At 39.7% G+C, this 26,654-nt stretch overlaps 1 protein-coding gene across 1 annotated transcript in view; it reads right to left on the bottom strand.

The window, feature by feature from the left end:
* Positions 1-17,111: 17,111 nt before the first annotated feature.
* YIPF7 (Yip1 domain family member 7) overlaps positions 17,112-26,654 on the bottom strand; it is a 32,118-nt gene continuing 22,575 nt past the window's right edge. The window contains exons 5-6 of the mRNA XM_073001200.2: positions 24,835-25,016; positions 17,112-21,543 (exon numbers count right to left, since the gene is read on the bottom strand). Of these exons, the coding sequence (XP_072857301.2) occupies positions 21,381-21,543; positions 24,835-25,016 (345 nt within the window). The 3' untranslated portion in view covers positions 17,112-21,380. The remainder of the gene's footprint in view (positions 21,544-24,834; positions 25,017-26,654) is intronic.

Genomic DNA, 26,654 nt, shown 5'->3' with positions numbered 1-26,654 from the left:
GCCAGTCTGCTTGCACCCTTTGTCATGGATTTGAAAGGCAAATAGATTTATGCAGAGCCATGCTTATATATGAATATTGGTCTCAGTTAGGATTTCTTTGTTATGGAAATGCAAGGCCAGAGGTGTGATGATGGAGTAGAGACCGGATAGCAAAAATAGCTGATAGAGGGAAATAAAAATGCTTTTCATATGAATGGTCATGTTAACTTGCCAGCATCCACTGCTAGGATTTCATCACAGAGGAAGCACTGTATATAAAGGTGCTTCCAGTAAACAGTAGCTTTATATCAGATGAGAAGATGATTATAGCAATGGTACATGTGGCAGACTGTGGAAAGTTAGGCCACATGCCCAAAACTAGAAGATATTACAGAGGGAAAATGTAATGTCAACTGTCTCTTGGCACAAGACAAAATGTATTAGGCAAGGATTCCATTGATGGAAGATTTTTTTTTACTTAATCATTTGCCTATCAATTTAATCAATTAAATTTAAATTCATTTTCACATAAAGAGAACTTTAGAACAGGTACCTTTGGAAATGATTGAAAGACAGTCTATCCCTATATGAATCTAGAAATCAGTTAAGTTAATCAGTTAATTGTTCTGAATTTTTATTGTATTTTAAATGTTGTAAGCCGCCCAAAGACCTTTGGGTAGTGTGGGTAGCATATAAACAAACAAACAAACAAACAAACAAATAAAGTTGCTCCCACTAGCTGATAGAGGGCAGGTGGTTCCTGAAGAGAAAGCTATATTGATAGGGGTAGTGATTATAGCATTGTCTCCACAAAGCAGTTCACTGATTCCTGTTTTATTGTCATTTTGCTTCCAGGCAAAGACCTGTTCTACCCCGAGCTTTTAAAGAAACAATTTTAATCCTGTTGTTTTATGACACAGTTTTGTGGCTTTTAGTTTATTACATTTTTTGTATTGACATTTTGATTGTTGTATGCTTTTTGTATACTGCCCTGGGAATATGATTGCATACCTCTCCTAGAAAATGTGCTCTTCTTATGGGCAAGGAAGATTTATGAGAACAAGAGTCGTTATTGCATGTCCTTGTCTGGTGTTTTGTAAATTTTCTCTAACATTTTGCTTAAAAGACACAAAAAACAGGGCATACTTGAATAGTTTGGTTACTTACAGTCTGGCCATAAAATAATGTTGCTCATTCCTCCCCCCACCCCCATAGTGACAGTTTGGATGTTCTTGCTGAAGATGCAGTTAGAGATCAGTTTATCAGAACTGTCTTACATCTTCCCCTCTCCTCCCAATAATTATTGTATGTGTAAGGTCGGGGGGGGGGCTGTTGTCTTTCAAAAGTACAATTTTTCGAAGGAAAGTTCAAGAACACCAGGAAGATATTTGCCCACAGCAATGGGGACATATTTCTAAAATAAATTTATCAGGACGAGAAATATCAGGCCTCACATGCTTTGCTCCTGATTGTTTTGTTTTGTTTTTTTAAACGTGGCTATATGTTTGGTTTGAGGCCAAACTAACCATGGTATTTTGTATAAGGAATAAATGAGTATGTCTTAAAAAATGAAAATAATTGCAATGTGTTGGCAGTTCAGCAAGTGAGAACTATAGCATGCAAGGAAGGAGGCTTAATTCTATTACCTTATCGTGTCCTTCACAAAAGTCCTCCCAGGCTGCTATTTTGCATGGAAGAGAAATAACTGTGAATTAATTCACGTCACTGGCATGAATCCATCATCAACTTGCCTGCAGGGTAGCCATTGCCTTATTGCCAAAATGAAAGACAGACATCACCAAAAGGAAAGGCACAGAGGACAAATCACCAAAAAAGGAGAATATATTGGCTTTAAAATTGCAATTTTTATGCCAATTTAAGTAAAGATATGCAGATATATCACAAGTAGATATATCTGCTGTACTTTAAATTAGAACAGCAGTGTATAAGCCATCATGGAGCAGAAGACAGATCATGTGACTGCCTTAGATCCCAGCAAAAGGAGAAAAGTGGGATATACAGTACTGTAAATTAAATCAATACAGCATAGTACTTAGTAGACTCTTAATATTTTTCTACAGTACACTATGAATATACTTGGATAATAAAATCTATGTTATTGTTAATTTTTTGTTTCTGTTGAAGTAAATTCATGGATGATCAAGCTATTAATACTTACTATTTTTCAGTCACAATGGATTATTATTTTAAAATAATATTTTATTTTTAATTCATTTAATAGTGTTCAACCTTTAAATGAAATACATTACAAAACAAATGAAATGAATTATTCAAATGTTATTTATTAATTCAAATCAACTGTTTAATTAGTCGTTTTTTTAAAGCTGCTTATTAAAATTAGCAGCTCAGGTACTGATTACAACAGCGGGCAACCCAATACAGAACTCTATCCTGTCCCACTGCCAAGCCATTGCCATATGGTACCCCTGTGAGCCCTTCCTGGCAGCTTTGGTGTGAGCTCCATCCTATGTCCCCAACTCCATGGACCATAGCAAAGGTAGTTCAACACTAACAGGATTTATTTCAACAGGGATAGGGGAAACAGACAAGTAGAACCCTCCTTTCTAACAGTTGCCGTCACTTCTGCAGTCCTTTATAGAGTCTGAAGATTTTACCCAAGATTAATTTTTTATTTAGGATGCTACTAATAGAATTACCTGAAGAGGAGATAAAAGATTGCTAATCTATGATTGCTAAGTTCTGTAATGGAGATAAAAATACAAGAATTCACAAGAAGAGATGGTATAAGGCTCAGAAGGTAGGAGCGATGGGACTTCCTAATTTAAAGAATTATTATGTTGCCAGTCAGTTAAGACTTATTGGAGATATCACTGATAAAGTAATACAGTTAGGGTTTGGAGTCAATTGAGATAGACCTAAATTTTGAGAATATTATTTTTGAACTATAGAATAAAAATAGAGGAAAAATAAGTGGTAATCCTTTCCTGAAAAATACGTTATTAATTTGGAATAAGTACAAGAATATGCTCAGTCCACTAATATCGCCATTATGCCCAGTGACTGAACTGGAAACTTTTCCCAGTTATCTGCAAAATCTGGAGAGTGTGATAAGAGGACAGCAAGTAATCAGATTAAAGGATTGGGTAGAAAGGATGGGGAGTAAAGAATAAATGAAAATATAGTAGAACAGGAGAAATTGTCATGGTTCAGTGTTATGCAATTAGAGATTCAGACAAAAGACTGGTTGAGGAAAAATGATAAATATAGGGAAGTTACAAAGTTTGAGGAAATGTTATTACAAAAGGAAAATCTAGAAGAAAATAAAGCATTGAAAGGTAAGTAAAATTTACAAAATATTAATTGAAGCAGAGAATCAACAGGATTCTCTAAGAGTTTTATGAGAACATGATATGAGGGAAGTTCTAAACACTGAGAGATGGAAGAAAATACGGGATGTAAGAATAGTGAAATCCATGTCTATAAGAATTAAAGAGAACTTTTATAAGATTATTTGGCGATGGTATCTTAGTGATTTGGTGAAACTAAATCAAATAAATAAAAATTACTCTATGTTGTGCTGGAGGGGATGCCAGAAAACTGGCACATATTTTCATATGTGATGGGAATGCGAGAGTGTGATGAAATTTTGGCAAATGCTATTTGGGGAAATAAGAGAAATAACCAAACAAAATGTAGAAGTATGTCCTAGAATAGCACTTCTATCAATATTTGATAAGGTGGAAAATAATTGGGCAACTATAGAGTTAATTTCTAATTTAGTCACAGCTGCTAGATAAATTATAGCCAAGTACTGGAAAGGGACGTGGTGGCGCTGTGGGCTAAACCACAGAAGCCTGTGCTGCAGGGTCAGAAGACCAAGCAGTCGTAAGATCGAATCCACGCGACGGAGTGAGCGCCCGTCGCTTGTCCCAGCTCCTGCCAACCTAGCGGTTTGAAAGCATGCAAATGCGAGTAGATAAATAAGTACCATCTCGGTGGGAAGGTAAACAGCGTTCCGTGTCTAAATCACACTGGCCATGTGACCACGGAAAGATTGTCTTCGGACAAAACGCTGGCTCTATGGCTTGAAGAGCGGGATGAGCGCCGCCCCCTAGAGTCGGACACGACTGGACAAAAATTGTCAAGGGGAACCTTTACCTTTACCTTTACTGGAAAAGTAAACATAATTTTTAATTAAGTGAATGGTATACAGAGGTATGGAATATAGCTATTAATGACAAATTAACATGTAATATTAAACTAAAGAAAGGAGTGCTTAATGCACATACTTTTGCAGAAATTTGGGGAGATTTTATTGATTATGCATTAATAAAGGGGAAGGGCAGAGCACCATCATTAAAATTTTGGAAGGGGAATGGGAATCCTTGAAATAAAGGAAAAGGTCTAGTTGTCCATTGGTCCCGGTCGGGGGAGCACTTCGTTTCAATTTTGTTTGTGTACAATTATTGTATTTCAGCCCAACCTCTACATTGGCTTGGGCATGTTGTGAGAATTGCTGATGGTAGGATTCCAAAAGATCTCCTGTACGGAGAATTAGTGCAGGGAAACCACCCCAGAGGGAGACCACAGCTGCGATACAAGGACATCTGCAAGCGGGATTTGAAGGCCTTAGGAATGGACCTCAACAGATGGGAAATCTTGATGTCTGAGCGTTCAGCCTGAAGGCAGGCGGTGCATCATAGCCTCTCCCAATTTGAAGAGACCCTTGTCCAGCAGGCCGACGCAAAGAGGCAGTCCCGAAACAAGCAAAATCAGGGAGCTGGACAGGGGACAGATTGTATTTGTCTTCAATATGGAAGAGATTGTCACTCTTGAATTGGCCTTTTCAGCCACACTAGACGCTGTTCCAAGACCTCCATACAGAGCACGTTACCATAGTCTCTTGAGAGTGAAGAATGCCCACTAAAAAAATGTATTTTGTTTGTTGTTCTGTTTGTTATTCTTTTGTTTCTTTACAATATGTTTTCATTTAATAAAATAAAGATTTGTGTGTGTGTGTGTGTGGAGAGAGAGAGAGAGAGAGAGAGAGAGAGAGAGAGAGAGAGAGAGAGCAGGGTTTTATGCCCACATGAGGGTCAACAGTGACAGTCCCAGGTCAGGCCGGCAGATTGTCCTTCCTCAGTGGGGCATTGGTGCTCCTGCTGCCTCTGCCTCCAGCATTGTAACTTGGTGGCTGTGAATTCCCCGGGCTAGGCTTCACATTGCCAATGTGTATCCCTTCTGAGGTACTTGTAAAGCATCTTCGTAGACCCCTTCTTCCATATCCCATCTGGACAGCTTGTTCCAACTTTTCCTCCTGTTGTGTCTATCTTCCTCCTCTAATCTCCAAAGTCTCTCTTATATCTACAGTACCAGCTTCCAGGCTCCCTCTTCTCCTGGTACCTCCAGTCTGGGTCCATGACTCCTGGTCCTTGGGTCCCTTGTCCCTTGCCTCCCGGGGTGCCCATTCAGCCCAAAGCAAGTCGCCCTGGTCTATCAGGGAACTGGTGGGGACAAATTCCTGTCTCAGGTAGAACGTGAGATAGTCAGCCCAGTGGGGCACCAGTGCTAGCTTTCCTCTTCCTCACTACCCTCCATACATTGAATGGCTCTAAAAATGCCCAAATCTCTTCTCCATACAGTGTGTGCCATCGCAAGAAAAATGAGAGAAGGGAGATAAACTCTCTGAATGAAGGAGCTGCCTTTCTAGAGCTCCAGCTTCTTTTTGTTGCATAATTCCAAAGGACAAGGGTCTTCAGAATCAAGTGGTAATGGGATAGGTAATTGCTGAATTCATCTCTATCACAACACAGGTGGCCTCAGAAGTCACACTTCCCATCATGATTTGGTTTGAAGAACTTCTGCTCGGAACCTCTCCCATATTGTCTGGACACCATAAAGCCTTGAACTGAATAAGGAAACATTAAAACACACAGACACATACACAGTGGTCCTGCTAAAATCTGGATCAATGGCCACAGTATTTGACTATCCCCATCACAACATCATTTGTTGTTGAAATTCCAATACTGTAGTAACATTTAACCCCCAAATTTAATCAGTTCCATTTTGAGGCTCTGCAGACCCTTACAACAGAGGAAGACAGCTTTGGAAGATCTGGAAACTGCATTTGCTGCACATACACACACTTTAAAAACTGTGTGTGTATGTGTAACAGTCGCCTCTGGTACATCAAGGGAGCCACTAGTGGGCTTGTGATCTGGATGGAACTGTGCTTTCATGTGCATGTGTACAGAGGAAGCTAATCCAACTTGCTATATCACAGGAACTCTCTTATGAGCAAATAGCATGGTTACATGATCCTGCTGGGATTCCTCAATATTCCAGTAACTTACTGGGATACAATGCATCTGAACTAGGATCCTGGCTGTTGAGCTAGGCCTTTGGCTGCTTCTTTTTTCTTTCACCCTAAATCACACCAGTAACATCCATGTTGCTGATATGACCTACTCTGAAGCAGTACATGATTACATTTTATTTCAGAAACAACCAGATTCTGTGAATAACTAAAATTAATTACTCTCTAGGTATAATGCTATGTTTTGGCAAAACAAATGGATCCTCTTGAATCTTAGCCAGGAAGGCTAGGATGCAAGGTATAGGCTTGAAACCACACAAAGTAATTCTGTCCATTGTTTCCAGTTAAACCAACCAGAGATGTGAAATGTTCAGTTTTTTTAACTACAGCTCCCAAAACACCCTAAACAGCATGGTCATGGTAGCTGAGATCTTCTGAAAGCTGTAATCCAAAACAGTAACTTTTCCCCATTTCTGATTATAAAGTACTCATCCCATTTCCTCCAGGAAAGAGATCTAAGTTCAGCTGATGGACAGACGAAACCTAAGTGGAGAAATTTATACAGTGAGAGACCTTCAGGTATGCAAGACCTGCTGCCTTGCTACAACCAGGCCAGAAATGTTGTAAAGCAGCTTTTTCTTGGTCCTTTAGCTGGAACTTCTGTTTACAAAAATTGCACTTCCATTTAAATTTCATGAGATTTGGGGGAGGGGGGGAATAACACCTTGCATTGTGTGAGTTGTTGGATTTTTTCTGATCACAGCAAGAATCCAGAGTCTTGTTGGCCACAAAACACAAGGTGGAACACCAATAATATAAAATCAAATAAATAATAAAAATCATGATTCTGAGGGACTCAAATTTTGGTGCATAAGGTTGAACCAACTAGAGGGCAACAATTCCAAGTGTCCAGCTGGCATACTTCAGAGAGCTGGTCTGGTAACAGATCAGTGGGGGAAAGGGGTGCTGGATCCAATGAACTGAAGATCTAGGACAACAAGCTTTCAGCCATAATCTCTTCACATTGCTTGACAGCCCTTGCTATAAAACCCAGAAATCACAATCCAATTTCCCCTGCATCTCAACAGTATTCCCGTAACCGATCAAGCAATGTTGCTGTAAGTGACCCATATTACTGTTTGTATGGATGCACCTTCATGATAAAATAACCTCATGGATTTGTTTCCTTACTGCTTCCCATAGGCCACTTTTCATGGTGCAACATTATTGTTCCTACTATATCTGGTCAGCAAAAATTTAATATCATTCACTTCCAATCTCTACTATTGTCTTTTTTCTTATTGGCCACTCATAACTACCATTTTACTCAGTCTTAATTTGTCCTTCCCTTTTGTCATGATGAATGTGTGGATCAGCCTTGATCATTTCCTTGTCAAACAACTGGGGCCTTTCTACAACTGAGATCCCACTACTGTTTGCTCACAGGTACCATAGGTAAATCAGATGGGAACTAATATATTACAGTTAATTAAGTTATCAATAAAGATGGGCATTTGCAAAGTTAGGTGGGCAAATATTTTAAAAACAAAAGTGATTGGCTTAAATTAAATATTTTGCACTAATGTTTCTGTAGGAAGTTGGTTAATCCAGCAGCTTGATTCCCAGTGTGGTGTAGTGGATAGAGTTATTGACTAGGGCTCTGGAGAACAGAGTTCAAATCCCAGCTCAGCCATGGAAACTAGTAGGAGAGTAGAACTGGTAAAACCACTCCTTAAATATCTCACTTACCTTGAAAGCCCAATCATGGCCACTGGTCCCATCACCTCCTGGCAAACAGAGGGGGAAGATATGGAGGCAGTGACAGATTTTACTTTCTTGGACTCCATGTTCACTGCAGATGGTGACAGCAGCCACAAAATTAAAAGATGCCTGCTTCTTGAGAGGAAAGCGATGACAAATCTAGACAGCATCTTAAAAAGCAGAGACATCACCTTGCCGACAAAGGTCCGCATAATCAAAGCTATGGTTTTTCCAGCAGCGATGTATGGAAATGAGAGCTGGACCATAAAGAAGGCTGACCGCCGAAGAATTGATGCTTTTGAATTGTGGTGCTGGAGGAGACTCTTGAGAGTCCCCTGGACTGCAAAGAGAACAAACCTATCCATTCTGAAGGAAATCAACCCTGAGTGCTCACTGGAAGGACAGAACCTGAACCTGAGGCTCCAGTACTTTGGCCATCTCATGAGAAGACTCGACTCCCTGGAAAAGACCCTGATACTGGGAAAGTGTGTAGGCAAGAGGAGAAGGGGACGACAGAGGATGAGATGGTTGAACAGTGTCATCGACGCAACCAAAATGAATTTGACCCAACTCCGGGAGGCAGTGGAAGACAGGAGGGCCTGGCATGCTTTGGTCCATGGGGTCACAAAGAGTCAGACACGACTTAATGACTAAACAACAACAAAAACCTTGAGAGCCGTGTTACAGTTGCTGTAAGTCAGTTCCAACTTGAGGGCACAGGACACACAAATCAGCAGCAGGAAGAACTAAAGCTGTCACTTTTGAATAACAAAAGCTGTTGCTGCTTGGAAAAAAGTGAATTCCAGCAACCCCCAGGTCTCATAAACTATTGCCAAGCCAGTTTTATTTGTGAGGATAAAGTGGAAAGGAGAGTCCTGTACTGCCATGATGTCATTATGGGGAAAGTGGACTATAAATGTAAATCATAGAACTGTGCTCAGCATGGCAGTAATATACAGTATACATCTCTCTTTCAATATCCCACTTAAATAACAAAGTCATTGATACATATTTAAAACACTGTTTGCTTTGGGAATTGATCATAGAAGCCTAATGTGGAAATGTTATGTGGATTACGGTTTGGTTTGGGAGTAGCTCTGTAGCGGACAAAAAAGCTCTACAGAGAACCATTAAAATTGCCCAGAATATCATCGGGCTCCAGCTACCAACCCTGGATGATATCTTCACGTCCCGCTGTCTGAGGAAGTCACACAGCATCCTGAGAGACTCTTCCCATCCTGCTTATAACTTTTTTGAACTATTGCCATCTGGCAGAAGATATAGAACAATTAAGACTCGGACCACATGTTTTCTGAATAGTTTTTATTCCAGAGCTATAATTGCACTTAATAATGAGCTTAAAGACCACCAGTAGTGAATAATTAGTTGGACTGTATTACTTGGCCTGCGGTGTAGATGTTTGTATTTTTAGTGGGGGACTTTTAGTGGGTGGGGAGTGTTTGGGGAATTTTATGTGTGTGCATGTGTCTGGTCTCTGGGTGTCTGCGAATTTCGTTGTATGTGTATATACTTACAATGACAATAAATTATTATTAAATTAAATTAAATTAAATTTAATTTAATTTAACTTAATTAGGGTATTGGACTGGGACTTGTGTGATCCAGGTTCAAGTGCTCATAGAGCCAGGAAAAATTATTGGGTATCCTTGAGCTAGCCCCTCTTTTCTAAGCTGACTATCTTCACCGGAAAACAGAAAAGAAACAAAGCTTTTTGGATGTGACCTCTTTTGCCCAATCCTGTCTTTAGATTAGTAAAATTCAAAAACAATGTTGGCAAAATCCATATGGGAGCACTAAAACATACAAATACAAGTCCTCCAAGATTCTAGCTTGTCCTTGCATTGCTCAGAAGTGAGTAGGGTGGAAGAAAGAACGGAGAATTCCATCACCCTAGCTAAACGCTGAAGCTACAGGATGCAATTGAATTTTAGTTAATTTTAATCTCCACCTATTCTAATGTGGGAATTGCCATGCTTCTGGGTGCTTCTGCTTCCAGGCAGCAGAGGTGCAGTCTTTTGTCTACAAAACTGAGAGAGAAAATGGATTCTTTATCCCCTGAAGTGAAACTTGATGTGACCCACATCTGAAACATTTTCTTCAAGTTTTCAGTTTGCAAAGGAACTTTAGCTTGGCTGCAGATCCTGCCAGGAAGATTTTTTCCTTTCTTTCACCACTCAGCAATGTATTCTCTTATTCTAGATGAAGCGTCCTAATAGAAGCTAAATGAAATGAGGGGTAAGAAGACAAAATTCAGAGGACAGGAGAAGGGAAAATGAGATAATGATTTTTAATGGAGGTAGATGAGAATGGCCATTAAGTTCTCATCGCCCAGCAAGATACTACACTATTGAAGAGGATGTGATTTGTGGAGATGGATATCGTGCTGAAGATATGCATGGGGGGGGGGGATGGAACCAGCTGGCTAGGAAAAAAACATCACTCATTCCATTAAAGCAGCTGCATTATTCAGATGTGCAATTTGTGGTAAAGTATATACAACAATATCACAGTGAATGAAAAGATTTGCAGAAAGAGCCATTTGCCTCTTGGACAGAGTCCATAGAACTTCCTTTTGTAGTCTGCAACTCCTAGGATCCCTCAGACAATGGCATGCTGGGGAAAGAGTCGGAGTGTTTAAAAAGTCATTCTTACAAGCTTTGATAGAAGACACTTCATGGGAAAGAGAACCTCATTTGGTAGTTGTCACTGTTAGGACGGTTGGTGTTGTCAGAGGCTCTAGGCCTCTTTTAGGAAGCCAATACAATTTCCAGTATAACCAGTTAGCAGGTATTGAAAATACCCGAGGTACTGCCAGCCAAAGTGGACAGTATTGGACTTGATGGATCGAAAGTTTGATTGGATATGAGGCAGCATCATGTGGTAAAGGTTAAGGCCAGAAACAGCAGTGACTTAGTTGCTGCTGCTTCTGTAGTTGAGTCCATGCACTTCTGGTAATGTAGATGTAATGTAAGCAGTGGCATGAGAATGATACACAGTAAGGTGAACCATTTGGGTACAATTGTTATGTATTTCACTGTGACAACATTGGAGCAGCTCCCAGAGTAATTGTAACCAATATGCTAAGACTGTTGGGAGTGACTGGGTGCAACTCAGCTTACACTCAAAAAGATGCATGTCCTTTAATGGAGGAGGTGGCGATCTCCTAAGATTTCCTACACTGTTCTTTACCTGCTCTGGCCTGTGCTGACTTTCCTTTGACCTTAGATTGCTATTCTTAGGGTTGCTGATTTCACTTCCTTCCCTCTTACACATCTTATCCCTCTTATCCCTCCAAGGAAGAGACACCTTGCCTTTGTTCTGTAGAGATGAAAGGGGCAGCCATGGTTCCTGACATCTCCATGTTAGGCCCTGGTCACACAAGGGAAATATTATGTAGTTATCCACCTGTTATGATGGTATTTCTTTTCCTGGAAAATAAACCAGGACCATGGTGTAGCTGGCCATAACGATTCAAATAGGAGGAAATAAATTGGTACTGCTAAAAGTTCTTGGGACATTAATCCTGGGATATAAACCACATGACCATGATTCAGTACAACAGAGGCATGGAAAGTATCGGAAGAACTAGAAAACATTTCCCTTGTGTGACCAGGGCCTTAGTTAGCTAGAACTGGAACTTCTATCATCTTTCTCTAGTGTATTTCTCTAATAAATACAAGCTTTTAATATTTTCTTAGAATTGTGGACCTGATTTCTTTGCAAAAGGGGAACTGTGCTCTGGTAATTATTACATATTTTAAGGGCACATCCATAAATTCCAGTACTGCTGCATGTGTACTCTCCAATACAAATAACACATAAACCAGATTTTATTTTCCTGACGATGTTGAGAGGGGCACTGTGACAAAGACTGAGAACCTTTTTTTCCCATAATGTTAATTTTATTCTACAAAGTTCTTACCTTGCACTATATTGACTGGCTCCACATTATTATATTTCATGTGTTGCAATTTTTTTCTGTGAATGTATTCTTCCTATGAATGTATTGTCAGTTTCTTCCTCATCAAAAGCTGAGCTTTGTACATTACCGAGTCAGCTTCAATTCTGGCCTCTAAGAGACGTATTTAGGAATTACCTTGGCTCCGCAAAGGCTGTTTCCGCTGTGACAGCAGGTGGTAGTTTAGTGGCAATCTGAGAATCAAACATTGTTGTACATTACGTGCACGACAATGGAAATTTACAGAACCATTTCTCTTTTTTATAAAAAACAGAAACAGTAACCTGATGGGATGAAATTCATAGTTTGCTCATGTTCTGCTCTAATAACATGATCTTGACACCCTGTCCTGTTACAATAATTCTTCGGCATCAGAGTAATTTCATATTAAATACATTTTGCATACCTGAACAAACTGTTCCTATGAAGTGCCAAGGCAGAACTAGGCTTGTAGTATTGAAAACCAGACATGTGCAGAAAAAGATTTGGTGAGTCTAATCAATATGCAAGATTCAGTGAATATGTGGAACCAGATTCGTTTGTGAGTATCCCTTGTTAGTGTTGATGTTTCCTATCAAACAGACTATAAATTCTCCAGACAAAGGACCTATTTTTTGGTTGATGCTATTCTAGTAAAGTATTGTGTACACTGTTGTTGCTAGTAGTAGTGCTGGTGTTAGTAGTAGCGCTAATGAACACCACCTCCCTTATTCTAACAGCCTTCCTCTTTATACTTCTTCTTTTTACATGGGATTCACTGGTGATGGTGCACCTGAGCAAAATCCAGTGATGGCTATCCACCAGTGAAATGGTAGAATCCAGCAGAAGTGGGAGGCAGTGATCTCATTTCCTATTGCATCTTCAAATCACCCTCACAACTAGCTCGATTGATTGATTGATTGATTGATTGATTGATTGATTGATTGATTGATTGATTGATTGATTGATTTATATCCCGCCCATCTGGTATATTCTACCACTCTGGGCAGCTTACAGAATATCAAAAACAATTTTAAAAAAACATAAAAACATAGGGCCAAGTAATTCTTCAGAGCAGTTTTCTCATAGTTTGGAGTGCTTCATGGGTGCAGAATGTTGCATTTAGCTCAGAATATCCTACAGTCATGAGAGTTTAAGTGGTCGTCACAAGCACACTTAATTTCTGCCATAATGATCAGTTTGGGTGAACCCACATCTCTCTGTATGAAAGGGGTGGGACAGAAGTAGATTATATTTTGACATGCATTGAGCAGTACACCACCTTGCTATCTGTTAAGTGTGAACCCTTAGCAAACATTTTCAGATAAATTTCCACCCAGCAACCTGAAAGTGCCCCATGTTTTGTGACTGCCATCCACCCTGTTCTGTGTCCCAAAGAGAGCCCTGATGAGTCTAAACTACTGAGCTATCTGGTGTCATGCAACATTGGCAGGATGCAGCTGGCTTGGAGGAGGGTTTCGAAACAGGGCAGACTTGATTTAAATTTGTCCTATATGGTAGAGTTGGGAGGAGGGAACCAAAAAGTGTCCTGCCAAATCTTTTCCATTGGCTATGGACTCAGATGAAACTTCACCTGAGAGAAATCCAGGCTGCAATCCAGCTACAGCTTAGCCTATGGTAATCAATGTCCTCATAAAACCTTCATTGATTTCAGTGGAGCTTTAGCATGACAACTGAATTATCTCATGACTTATGTTTAAAACAGTTTGTGCTAGTAATATGAATGAGGGGAAACAGCTCTAATAGGCCAGCATGTCGAAAATGAGATTGTATTTGTCCATTGGACTATGACATATTGTACAAGAACAATGCTCATCTTTTCTGGCCACTTTCAGTGTTACCAATTGCTCTCCTCATGGAAAGAGTGTATTCTTATAATGAAGAAACAAAAAAAAGTGTGTTTTGTAGAGCCACCCAATTTAAGTGATTTAAAAATTGATATACATACTTCAGCACACTTGGCAGGTAAAGTGTCTTCTGTCTTCTTTGTTTGCACAGGCTCACAAATCTAGGAAGTAATGAATTACACATAACACAGCTACCTCTAATGAGTTCCTTTTCCTTTTGGTAATGAGGGTGTAACAAAGTCACATTTCAAAAGGCACATAATGAACCAGAATGAAGTTAAGATTATTTGTGTAATGAGCAACAGTTCTTGTTAAGTTTACAAATTTAATATTAAAGAGCGTATTTAGAGGTTATTTCACAGGATTTTCCAAGTTTTATGCCATTCTCCTATCAGTCCTAAGCAGTCAGTGCAAAAAGCAATGAAAAGTAGAGAAAAACTAATAAGAAATGAAATGAATAATGAAACAGCTAACATTTTAAAGACTGTATATTAATTGGAGATTTTCTTCTAGTTAAACTTCAGAAGCCCATTTTTTAAAATTATTATTACTGATGAAGACACACTAATGTGGTAGATTTATTGCATACATATTTTTAACAGGAATGCAGCTTGCTACAGTGTGCCAAAACCTCTATTTCCTTCAAGCTTTGGGGCCTCATGACCAAAGGAAGTCCAGAATGTCTTGCATTTTCTTCCCACCAAAGATGAGAACAGAATCAAACAGTTAACAAGGTGTTTTTTGTTTGTTTGTTTGTTTTGCTTCACCTCCTCTCCTTCTGGGAGCTTTGAAAAGCTGCAATGATGGGGAGGGACAAAAGCAGATCCAACCAACTCCAGCAGTCAGGGATTGGGGGAATTTTCCTACATAATTAACATGATGACTCCATTTTTCTGAAAGAAGCAGAGATTTTCAGCTGTACGTAGAATCCTCATAGATAAGGCAGTTGCATCCAAGGGGGGAAAATCAGAGGAACCAGTTGAGACTGACCATAGCCTTATCATATCTGCCTGCTTCTGTACATACTACGTTCCTTGGGTTGGGTGGCAACCTGTGTTGTATCATTATTATGCCACCATTCCTTGATTAAGATAACAGTGAAATGAGAGGCTTGAGACAGATTAAATGACTATTTGGATATGCATCTTTTTTCCATTCCTGACACACCACTGGGATAAATTTCTTCCCAACACTGTAATGAATAATGTGAACTGACCTAATAAAAGTGCAAACTTGGAGGGCTTGTTCAAACATCATGAGGAATCCAACACAATCACCTCGTGCTCAAAAGCACAGATGCAGTTTGTGTGAACTGTTGCTTCCATGTGGATGATATTGTTGGGGACAATAATTTCTGCCAGAGCCATTGGACTTATTCAGAAAACCAGCACCACAATATTCACAGCAACAGTTGTCCCAGATCATATGAATGTTGCCTGGCAAGGAGCTTCTCATCAGCCACATAATGCCTCCTCTTGCTATCTCAAGGTATTTTGCTGCCTGAAGCAGAAAATGTCCAACCACTTCATTTGCTCAAGAGCCCGATGGCATGACATTGTGTGTTCTCCCATTCAGACAGCAGCTTCTGACTTCATCCGTAGCACTCTCCTTTATGAACGGAAGAACTAGAAATCATGCATGTGTATTTTTTACCAAAACACTGCCCAAATATCAAAATGTGTTTTAAAATGCATTTTAATGTTTTCCCTGATATTTTTACAGCTATATTTTAAAAAAGAAGAAACAATTATTTAAATACAAGACCTTTAAAAGCAAATATTTACAGCTTAATGCTTTCATCGATCAATTAACATTTCCTCACTGATTTTATTTCATCTTTATCCTTTAAATAAATAAAATATAAATCATGTAATCTAACTTTGTCAATGGAAATTAATACAGGTTGGATGAGAGGGAAGCAGAAAACATTAGGATGTTATTAGAAGAAATGGAGAGCTGCAAAAATTAATGCATATCTCTGTTGCTATGTATGGAGACAATTCTGTATCCTCCCCCCCTACAGAAGCTGTTTATAACACACACGATTTTCACACTATTGCGATAGAGAACATTCATAGTCTATTACTGAGAGTGCTTCCATACCTTTTCCACTACAGACTTTTCCATTAACAACAGATTTCCATCTGTCTCTACCTAGACAATGTATACTGGCTTCCCCCATCCTCCAAAACTGAGCATTTGAAATAGTCATATACAGTCCGTAACATATCAGCAACTGAGCCAATGGCTAAACAAGGGCTCACTTGTATCAAACAAAATCAGTTACCATAGAGGTTTGAAGAAAGATGCCATTTCTTTCTTCAGTTTTCAAAAGCATTAGACTAACTAGTAGGGCTTGGTGCATGCATATTATCCACATGTTCTGCTGTTGGTATTGTTAACATTACAGAGAAATGAATAAGGTGCAAAACAGTGATGAATGAACTTTCACCTCAATTTGGAACTAGATAATTACACACTTTCTCAGTGAGCATTTGGAGAGGAGAAAAATCTTTGCCTGCCTTATGAGAATTCTCTCCAGGGGCGTAATTCAATCCTTCAGAAACAAACAAACAAATAACCCTCCAATATTGTGCCTGCATTGCCACAGGAAAAAGGATGCCAAGCTTTATATTGCAAAGGACAGTCTTCATGTTAACAAGACTTAGGGTAGCAGTCAAGATGTTCTACAGGATACCCTTTTTTGCATACTACCATCCAGAAAGTGACACCACGCAAGGGAAAATCCCATAAGCTTATTCCTTTTTTGCATCAGTTAACCACTTCTCACCCACAAAGCAATTGTCAGGGCTGTTTTTCAACAAGCATGAATGACAGTGTACAGAAGAGGGTATCCTGTAGGCCAGCCATTCTCAACTTTTTTTGGCCACAGCCATAAACACAATATGAAAGAAATACAGGCTGAATCAGGATTCTATAAGTTGTGTAATGAACCTTATGAGGTGATGTGTGAAGAATTGTTTCCAGTCTGTGACCTGCCCAATGTGCCCAGATCATCTACCCAGAGGGCCATACGGCCCCTGTCGAGAATGGCTGCTATAGACCATCTTGACTGCTGCCATTGGTGTTGTCAACATTCAAGCTGCCTTTTGCTATGCAAAACTTGGCATCGTTTTTCCTGCTGGCAATGTGGTCACGATATTGTGCAGCAATACCAGACCATTTTCTGGAGTTTACAAAAGGACAGTATCCCACATTCATAAAATAAAGGTTCTTTGAAGAATTTAATTTCCTGGTTTTATTTTGGAAGTTTTTGTACACATACACTACACACAGTTCCAACAGAAACTTCCCCCGTGTAGAGTTACATGAGGATCCCAGAAGATAAGTGCATGATCTGTACTATAGTTGTTGGAAGGGGACAGAAGTAAGAACAACTGGGATGTAATCGCTCTGTGCCAAAATATTTTGAAGGGCTGTTTTTGGACTTAATGAAATGGTAAAGCAAATGTGTGAGTAAGTGCAATACCTACAGTGGAGAAACATACACATCCTTTAACCTCTCAGGTAAACAAATATAGCCAGATGCAGACTAGAAAGCAAACTTCCAAGTTTATTTATTTATTTCTATTTATTTATTAATTATATTTATATCCTGCCCATCTAGTCATTCAACTATTCTGGGTGGCATACATCAAACAAAATAGATTAAAATTACATCAATATCCAAAAATAATTAATCATTCAAGATGGAAATAAACAAAGAGGATAGATCAAACAGTGCCTGGAGGGAAGGCCTGCCTAAATAGCTAGATTTTTAATTGGCTTTTGAAAATACCCAGTGAGGGGGGCCATACGGATCTCTGAAGGTAGATTATTCCATAACCAAGGAACCACTGTCGAGAAGGCCCGGTTTCTTGTTTTTTCCTTCCAGACCTCCTGAATAGATCAAGTGATATGGGTAGATTTTGGTGGGAGAAGGCATTCTGTCAGATAGCAAGGTCCTAAACCGTTTAGGGCTTTGTATGTCATCATTAAAACTTTGAAACCAATGTGGAAGTGCACGGGCAGCCAGTACAATGCGGCCAAATTGGGAGAGATATGATGGTGTTTTCTCACCCCACTAAGAAGTCTGCCCGCCACATTCTGCTCCATTTGAAGCTTCCGCATCAGTCTCCAAGGTAGCCCCACATAGAACACATTACAGTGGTCTAATCTCAAGATTACAAGTGCGTGTACCAAAGTGGTGAGCGCCCCAGCATCAAGATAGAGACGCAGCTGGGCAATCCGCCAAAGGTGGAAGTAGGAGGAGCAGACCACTGATGCCACCTGGGTTTCCGTGGTGAGCACCAGGTCCAGATGGACCCCCAAGCTACAAACCTCACTCTTTGTGGTGAGAGTCACCCCCTGAAAAAGAGAGGGAGTTTCCCAAACCGCTGATGGTGGAACTGCCCACCCTCAGTACCTCTGTCTTGTCCAGGTTCAGCCTCAACTCATTTTCCTGCATCCATTGCAGAACAGCCTCCAAGCAGTGCTGACGGGACAGAACGGCATCCACTGTAGTTGGAGAAAAGGAGAAGTAGAGCTGTGTGTCATCAGCATACTGATGGCATGATGCCCCACATCCCGATGACCCCTCCCAGCGGCCTCATATAGATATTGAACAGCATTGGGGAGATGATCGAGCCCTGCAGAACCCAACAATTGAGGCTCCATGGGGCCAGAACCCTCTCCCCAATCTGTACTCTCTGAGGATGGTCCTCCAAGAAGGATTGGAGCCAAGCAAACATCAGGCCACCAATTCCCAACTTGGAGAGCCTCCTCAGGAGGATACTGTGGTCGATGGCATCAAAGGTGGCTGAGATATTGAGGAGGACTAACAGGGACCTTTTCCCCCTGTCAGCCTCCCCCAATAGGTCATCGTACAGGGTGACTAATGCCGTTTCTGTACCATGGTGCGGCCTGAAGCCCATCTGGAATGGATCCAGGGCATTTGTTTCATCCAAGTGCACTTGAAGCCACCACCCTCTCCACCACTTTGCTAATGAAAGAAACATTGGCAACAGGCCGGTAATTGCCAGTATCGTCCGCCGCCAAATTTAGTTTCTTTCTTATGGGCCTAATGAGTGTCTCCTTGAGGGCAAGGAGAACCCTGCCCTCAAGGAAAGACCCATTAATTATCGCCGTTGCCCATTCTGTTGTTATTGGCCTGGATGCTTTGATTAGCCAGGCCGGGCAAGGGTCAAGAGATGAGGTGATGGCATGACAGCGATCAAGTGCCTTGTCCACAATCTCTGGTGTCACTGTCTGAAAATGATCAATTCTCACCGGGCAAGATGGAGCGCTGGACATCTCTGCTTGACTCACTGTATCCAAAAAAGGAGAAACGGAGGGCCTCCACTTTAGATTTTAAAAATGCTGCAAATCAGTCTGGTGAAATACTAGAGGGAGGCCCATCACCTAGACCAATTCCGGATAGGTTCCAAAACCTTTCCTTGGGGTATATAACCTGAGGAAGAAGAGCTATATTGGACCAAAAGCTCTACTAATATGTTATTTATGTGTTTTACAAAATATGTCCCTTTGCCTTTTGAAATAATAAAAAAGGGAGAGCTGGGAGTTAGCAAAGGTTGTCAGTGGAAACCAAGGTCAAAATCACACATACTATGTGAAAGAAAGACAGTGAAGAAAGACAGGGACAAAATCAACTCATTTGATATGTGGTGTTGAAGGAGAGCCTTATAGATACTACAGAAAGGCGGAAAAGCAGGTGCCGAATCGAGTCAACCTGAACTCTCACTAGAGCAAAATGAGTAAACTGAGGCTATCCTGCCATGCATATATAATGAAATGTAGAACTGATCATAGAAGACAATATTGCTGGGAAGTGGGGAGGGGAGCAGCAGTAGGAAAAGAGGAAGACCTAACATGAGAGATGTTGTCTCAATAAAAGAAGCCCCAGCTATTAGTTTGCAAGAACTGAGCAGAGCCTATTGGAAAAGACAATATTACTGAGAAGTGACTTGATAGTGCATTTTTGGAGGGTTTTTTTTCTTAATTGCCAGACAATTATGTAGTAACAGGATGGGTGGAATGGATGAAACTATAACAGGATACAGTCACCGAAGCTCTGCTAACAATGAGAAAGACCATCTCCAGCCTCAAAGCAAAAAACAAACAAACAAACAAAAAAACAAAACAGTAATTTCACAACTTCTGAATTTTTGTTCTCTATTCTTTTCAAAATATCTTTTAAAATATTTTTACAATTAGACACAGAATTCCTTTCCAAGCACAAATGCATGCTTGGCCAGGAAGGATGTTAAATGTTCTCCTCCTAAGAGTGAATTAAATGGGCCCTGACTGACATGGTCAAAATTTCAAATTACCTGAGTCCTGGAGATGATTTCCCCTTTGAAGACCTACGTCAGGAGGCTAGTTTCAGAAATCCTGAGATATTGTTTACTGAAAGCCCTCGGGGCTGGGAAAAACACAACTGCTCTGTGATTCTGTAATGCAAAAATACTTTGAATATGCCTTACAAAATTGTATGCAAATTCCCAGGACATACATGGCAAAATGTATTTTTTGAGAACTGTCTCCCCATTACTTGCTCTAAAGCAACTCTGTGGTTTTCACTCTTTAAAGAAAACCTGTCTTTTTACTCTGTTTCTGTTACCTTTACGTTGTCCTACATGAAGTTGCAACATTGTACCTACTTTGCAATGTTGTAGCTGGTAAGCATGTCCCACACATACTCAGTCTAACAACAAAGTGGTTGGTTTTCCCTTTTGAAAGACCTTTTTTGAGGATCTGTATTTTAGCTCCTGCAGCCCTTCCAAAAATTCAAAAAAGGGGGTGGGGCCAACCATTCTTTTTCAATATAAGCAAGATTGGTCTTTTCAATTTTCATGAGCTGTTTAAATCTGGGGGCATTTAGATTCACTTATTTCTGAATAGAGGAGAAATAATTTTACTTTTTAAAAATCATAACTTAAAATTCCTTTGTGCAATCTTTTCCATATTTGGCACAGAGAAAGAACACATTGTCTGTTACATCTGTGCCAAATATGGTGCAGATTCAAACTTCAGTTTCAAAAGTACATTTTTTTAAAATTTGGGCTGCCCACATTTTTTGAATTGTCTCATAGAATGTTGATTCACTCTGCTGCAAAAAAGCATTAGGGCATGTGCAATAATGTGTTGTTTGCAAAAGCCTAGCCCCCTTGCTGCATGGAATATATGATTGCTGCCATTAGTAATGGTGTACAACAGCCTTCTGCATCCTGGTGCCCTCATGTTCTAAATGTTTTGTGCGTGTTCCTTGAGAACAACATGGTGAAACAACAATCCTGTGACTGATTGCATGTGTGTAGAACATCACCTAAACAGTCAAAGAGAAACATTCAGAGAAAAAAGTGCAATACATCAAGCCTTATGTATGAGACAAATTCTTATTCCGAACGTACACTGGGAGCACCTCTGAGAGTTCATCTAGTCATTGTCTTGATTTGTGCAGCTAGATACAGAGATGGGGCAGAAAGGCCAAAGTTCAGAAAACCGTCATCAGTGCAAAAAGACCGTAGAGTAAAGCACAAGGATAGGCAACCAGGAACTGCTGACCTTCCATTGCCAAAGCAGAAGTGAATATTTTGGAGGCTGAGAGGCTGCACCATCCAATGATGATCAGAGCTAGCACAGTTCCTAGACTTCCCCTGTAGGACCATCATCAACAACAAAAAGAAAACATTATTATTATTATTATTATTATTATTATTATTATTATTATTATTATTATTATTATTATTATTATTATTATTATTATTATTATTATTATTATTATTATTATTATTATTATTATTAATGATAATAAAAAGAAACCAAAATGAGAACATCTCAAGATTCCTATTCATCAGGGTTGCCATGATAGGGGAGGGCTACCAGCAAATGTTTTAGGATGACAGGACAAACAAAGGAGGACAGGGCATACGGGAACATTTTTCAATTTGGATGAAAAACAACTCCATAATTTGCAGCTTCAAAAGACTAAGCAGCAAGTAGTAAATTAGTGAGCTGCTCATTTGTTACAACTGCAAGATAAACAACCTCAGCAATGTTCATTTTTAGGAGAAGCAGAAACCTGCAGCAGATAAAGAGAAAGTATGTATGATGCAATATTTGCACTGCAGAGTTGAGTGGTATATCAACTCTACCAAAAATACCTACCTACCTACCTACCTACCTACCTGCCTGCCTGCCTGCCTGCCTGCCTGCCTGCCTGCCTGCCTGTATACCTACATGCATACATACATACCTACATACCTACATACCTACATACCTGCATACATGCATACAGACATACAGACATACAAAACCAATTTGACTAATGTAGCTTTATCCAGAGAGTACTGGTAATTGTATTTCAGGGAGGATGCCATGGATTCTCCATTAGTATTCTCCAGCATGTGTTTCTTTCACAGCATTACACTTGCCAGTATTCTCTGGGTAGAGGGAATACCTAGTAAACCAGCTGAGTCCTGTTGTAATGATATGCTTGCTGTGTCTACTCACTGCAGAAAGAAAACAGACACATTGCATTTATTTATTTGTTTGTTCGTCATGTTTATACCCTATCTCCTCCTCATCTTACAGGCTCAGTACAGCCCATAACAATTTCATCAATGCCTAATGATTGCCTTGAGGAAACGAAGGACAGCATAAAAAGAAAGAAAAATTTTTTTTGTTCACATCCACTTGCATTTTTGGTCCCCTTTAGGTTCTTTCTTCCAAAACGCAGCTCTCTCAGAGAATAAGCCAAACTCAGCTTTCAGTCTCCTCTTTCTCTTTGGCCTCAAACAGTGGGCAGGGGACACCATGTTTTTTGGAAAAGTTCTATCACTTCTTTATGTGAATAATCTGCAGACCAGACTTGGCCCTAGCTGATGAGGATGCCTCAGCAGAGAAGATGATGTCTGCCAATTTGCCATTGTGACTTTTCTTTTTTTGATCTGAGGATGTCAGATGCTATTTATCACTCTTCTTCAAGTGACCTTCCATCTGGTGTTCAGCTTGTCAAGGTTTGAAATGTTGTGTATAGAGTGTTAAAATAATTAAGGGAGGTATACAAAAAGTAGCCATGGAAAAGAAAGTGCTTTTAAAATTGAGGATTGAACAATAGTTTACTATAGTTATTTCAAAATAAATAGCTAGCACTCCAGCCAATCCTGGCAGCTGAATTATGTTATGTTACAGATTATGTTATATATGTTATAATCTGTAAATATAGAGGTGGCGTTTGCATATCTTATGGTAGGCACACTTTGCAGTTCCAATATCTTGGAGCTAAAATATTATGTTGTTGTAATATTCTGACTTTCCTGGGATTCTAGATTTCCAGATCTTTTATGCTACAGGACATTGTCCCCAAAATTTTTTATCCATAAGAATGACTTTATCATCATAGTGGCAGCTTGCAAGATATTATTTAACAGAGGTGTAGGAACAGTTGAGATTCCTATTGAAAAATTATTCTTCGCTCTCCAGGCTCTCTCTTGGATCTCCTAGCCCTGCAGGAATAGATCGTTCACAAACTGGGTGGAGGTATGGACAATATTCAGGAATTCAACTGAATATTGAGCACATGGTGGCTTGGAAGGGCAAGAACCTTATTTAGATTTTTTCTTTGTGTGTATTTTTAATATGTTTTAAGGCTAAAGATTATTTAAAGTTATAATGCTTTTTACTTTTAAGACCATTAATATTTTAAGAGATGTATTCGCTGTCTTTTGTTTTTAAATTTGCTTTTTAAGCTATAAGCTCTTTCCTTGTTACAGAGATTAGACAGAATGAAGAGCTCCTTCAGCAAAAACAATGTTTGGCATACCAGAGAATCAAGAAATTCTTAATTGTTTGGATAATTGCCAAGACAAGCTTTAGTCAGTCAGTGAAAACATGGGGTGAGCCATTAAGTAGCCACAGCGGAGGAGGTCATGGTGGTAGTTGAGAATGATATCATAATATATTTATGGGCAACTGTTTTGCTTTTTGCTTCCCCCCCCCCTAAAGAACCATAGGTATTTTTCATTCCCAGCAGCTGTTTTCCTGAACTGTTCCGTAACTTCCACTTTAACACTCAATGAAGCAGAAAGAAAGATGGAGAGCATTTTGCACTTCTGAATATAGAGTACTGTAGATAGATTCATGGTGGAGAAACCCATCTAATATGGAACTCGAGTGGTCAAGCATTACTTTCTATAGATGAGAAACAAGTTCATTTTAAAAAAGAACTTTCTAAATACAATGGAAAATTCCTGGCTGTTCAAAATATAGAAAGATAGATAGACATAGACATATTTATATCTGCACTAAACACACGCGCACATGTTCAACACGGTCCACTGAGCTACCAGGGTTTGTCTATCAATTACTCAATGGCTGAGAGAACATATAAAGTAACAGAAAAGTGGGAAAAGAAAATAGAGGGCAGAGGTGGAGGGAGCAGTTTACAGCTGCCATTCTAGAGCAGGGATGAGGATGATTGCTGTAAAGTTTAAAAAACTAACTTGAACCAAGCCCTTCGCTGCACAAGGCTAGCTGTAATCCTGGACAGGAACATCAGTTATAGTGGCCCACATGTTAGCTTTGCTCTCAGGGAGATATCCCCTTAGTCCACCAGCCACCTATGCATACTAAAAGATGACGGTCACCCTCATATACTAGTTACTGATACATAAATATCTGACTGGCTTTGTCTGGAAAGAAATTCTGACCAAAACAAACCTTTAGAGTGATCCAAAAAACACATCTTACTTTCTTAAGCCACCACGGCTACCAACACTTGTAGACTGAGCACTGAGAACACGTTTGCCCTTGTTCTGTGAGGCAGCTGTTCCCACCATTCTTCTACCTCCTTATTCCTCTCCTTGCCTATCTCAACCAGTCTCTTATTAATACCCCTCCCTTACTAGTCATGCTGCCCTGTCGGCATTTCAGATGACCATACTTACTGCAGAGAGAAAAAGACAGCATAGGTGGACAGGATGACCATCGGCAGCAGGCAGTAACCCAGGACACTTGCTACACATCCATAGGAAACACTGGCTATGCTCATCAGGTTCAGCAAAGCATGGATTGCTATGCACCCAATTGCACTCATGCCATAAACGTAGCCAAAGTGAACTTTTCCTGCCTGTGGAAATGAACAAAATTAAGACCGTATCACTGTGCTAAGCATGAACATGACCAGAAGTGAGGAAAGCAGATGTTTTAAATGCACAGTTTATTAAATTCTGTACAATCAAATTTTCACTATATTATTATCAACAATCGGAGGCAGGGTAGTTTGGTTAGTCTGTAGTCAGTTCTGGGAAAACTGACAAAGAATCTTGTTACACCTGTTTTATTTAATAGAAGTTTTCATAGGCTGCAGCTTCTGATGAAGTGGACAGCAATGCACAAATGCTTATATTACCGGTGCTCTTAAAACTATATGGAATATTGCTTAGCAGAATTCAGAATAAGAAGGGAAGTTAGCTAATTTGGAAGATATATCATACTTAACAGCAGGATTACAAGATAATGACACCATAATAAAACAGGATACAGAGAGAATAAAAAGACTGTATACAGATGAAAATTACACTTCGAGGGGAAAACCTTCTTTATAGGTGATTGAAGGAGAATGTTTTCTATTTTTCCAAACAAACAAATGAAAGCAACCAAACACACACTCCTCCATGCTATTCAAAACATTATTTAACATCGTGCAGAGAGTTAAGATCAACAGAATGAGTCAAGTAATCTCATCCTGGTAAGAATATATCCCCAGATGCTCTGGGAATTAAGACCAACAAAGAAAGTTTAGTTTAAAAGCTTTCAATTATTATTTTAATTTTAATATTGTTACTATATATATGTCACCTTGAATATCCCTTGCTCCAAAACCTGGGTTATACATTGAAATAAACAAGACAACAACATGATGTAATTTGGGAGGGCTGCTAAAAGTAATCCCAGTATGAGACTGGGGGATGGTATAGAGGGAGGACTGTTTTCCCCATGCACGGCATTAAGCAGAAAATATATTAAAATGTATTAAGAATACTTTACTAGTTTAACAGCTAATTCACACTCTTAGCTCAGTGAGGGGGTGACTACAATAGCCATTTATACCACAGTTTCCACTGGATTTGGCACAAATAAAACTGATTTAAAAAGCAGTGATTACAAGACATAAAGCAAAGAATGTGGAAGCCCCATGGAGCTTCTTTTCGGTGGGAAATTGTCTCTTTTCGTTTACTTGGCACAAGTAATTTATTTTACTCTTATTTGGCTGGCATCACTTTTCTCTGAAAAGGAAATTGCTCTGTGTAATCACCTGATCTGATGCAAAAGGGTGGTCACAGAGGTCCCCGTTCCCCCCACTTAACTATTCAGTCTTCCTCTTTTTAGAAGCAAACATGTTTTTCCGAAGTTAGCAATACTTCAGGTAAGTGTTTTGTCACAGATAAGCACTATGAAAAGAGCCCCTCTCCCTGATGATTCCTGAAACACAATAATTGTTCCTATTCATCTGGATGGCTACACTGATTTCACCTGTGGAAACTAAAAGAGATTCAATTTGAAAAAACTTTGTATCAAAGTGGGTTTTCTACACAGTGTAGTTATACCAGTTAGGTATCTGCTGCAGGGTCAGAAACCGGGTGTTTGATTCCCCATCTCAAGAGACAGCATGTGTAACCTTGGGCTACCTGCACCATTCCAGAATGCTCTCAGAAGAGACTGGTAAACCACTTCTGGATTTGTCTATCTAGAAGACCCTGGAAAA

This window comes from Pogona vitticeps, chromosome 5 (genome assembly GCF_051106095.1).
Source record: "Pogona vitticeps strain Pit_001003342236 chromosome 5, PviZW2.1, whole genome shotgun sequence".
Taxonomy (NCBI): domain Eukaryota; kingdom Metazoa; phylum Chordata; class Lepidosauria; order Squamata; family Agamidae; genus Pogona; species Pogona vitticeps.
The sequence above is the reverse complement of the archived record's forward strand: the minus strand, read 5'-3'. Positions and strand labels throughout refer to the sequence as shown.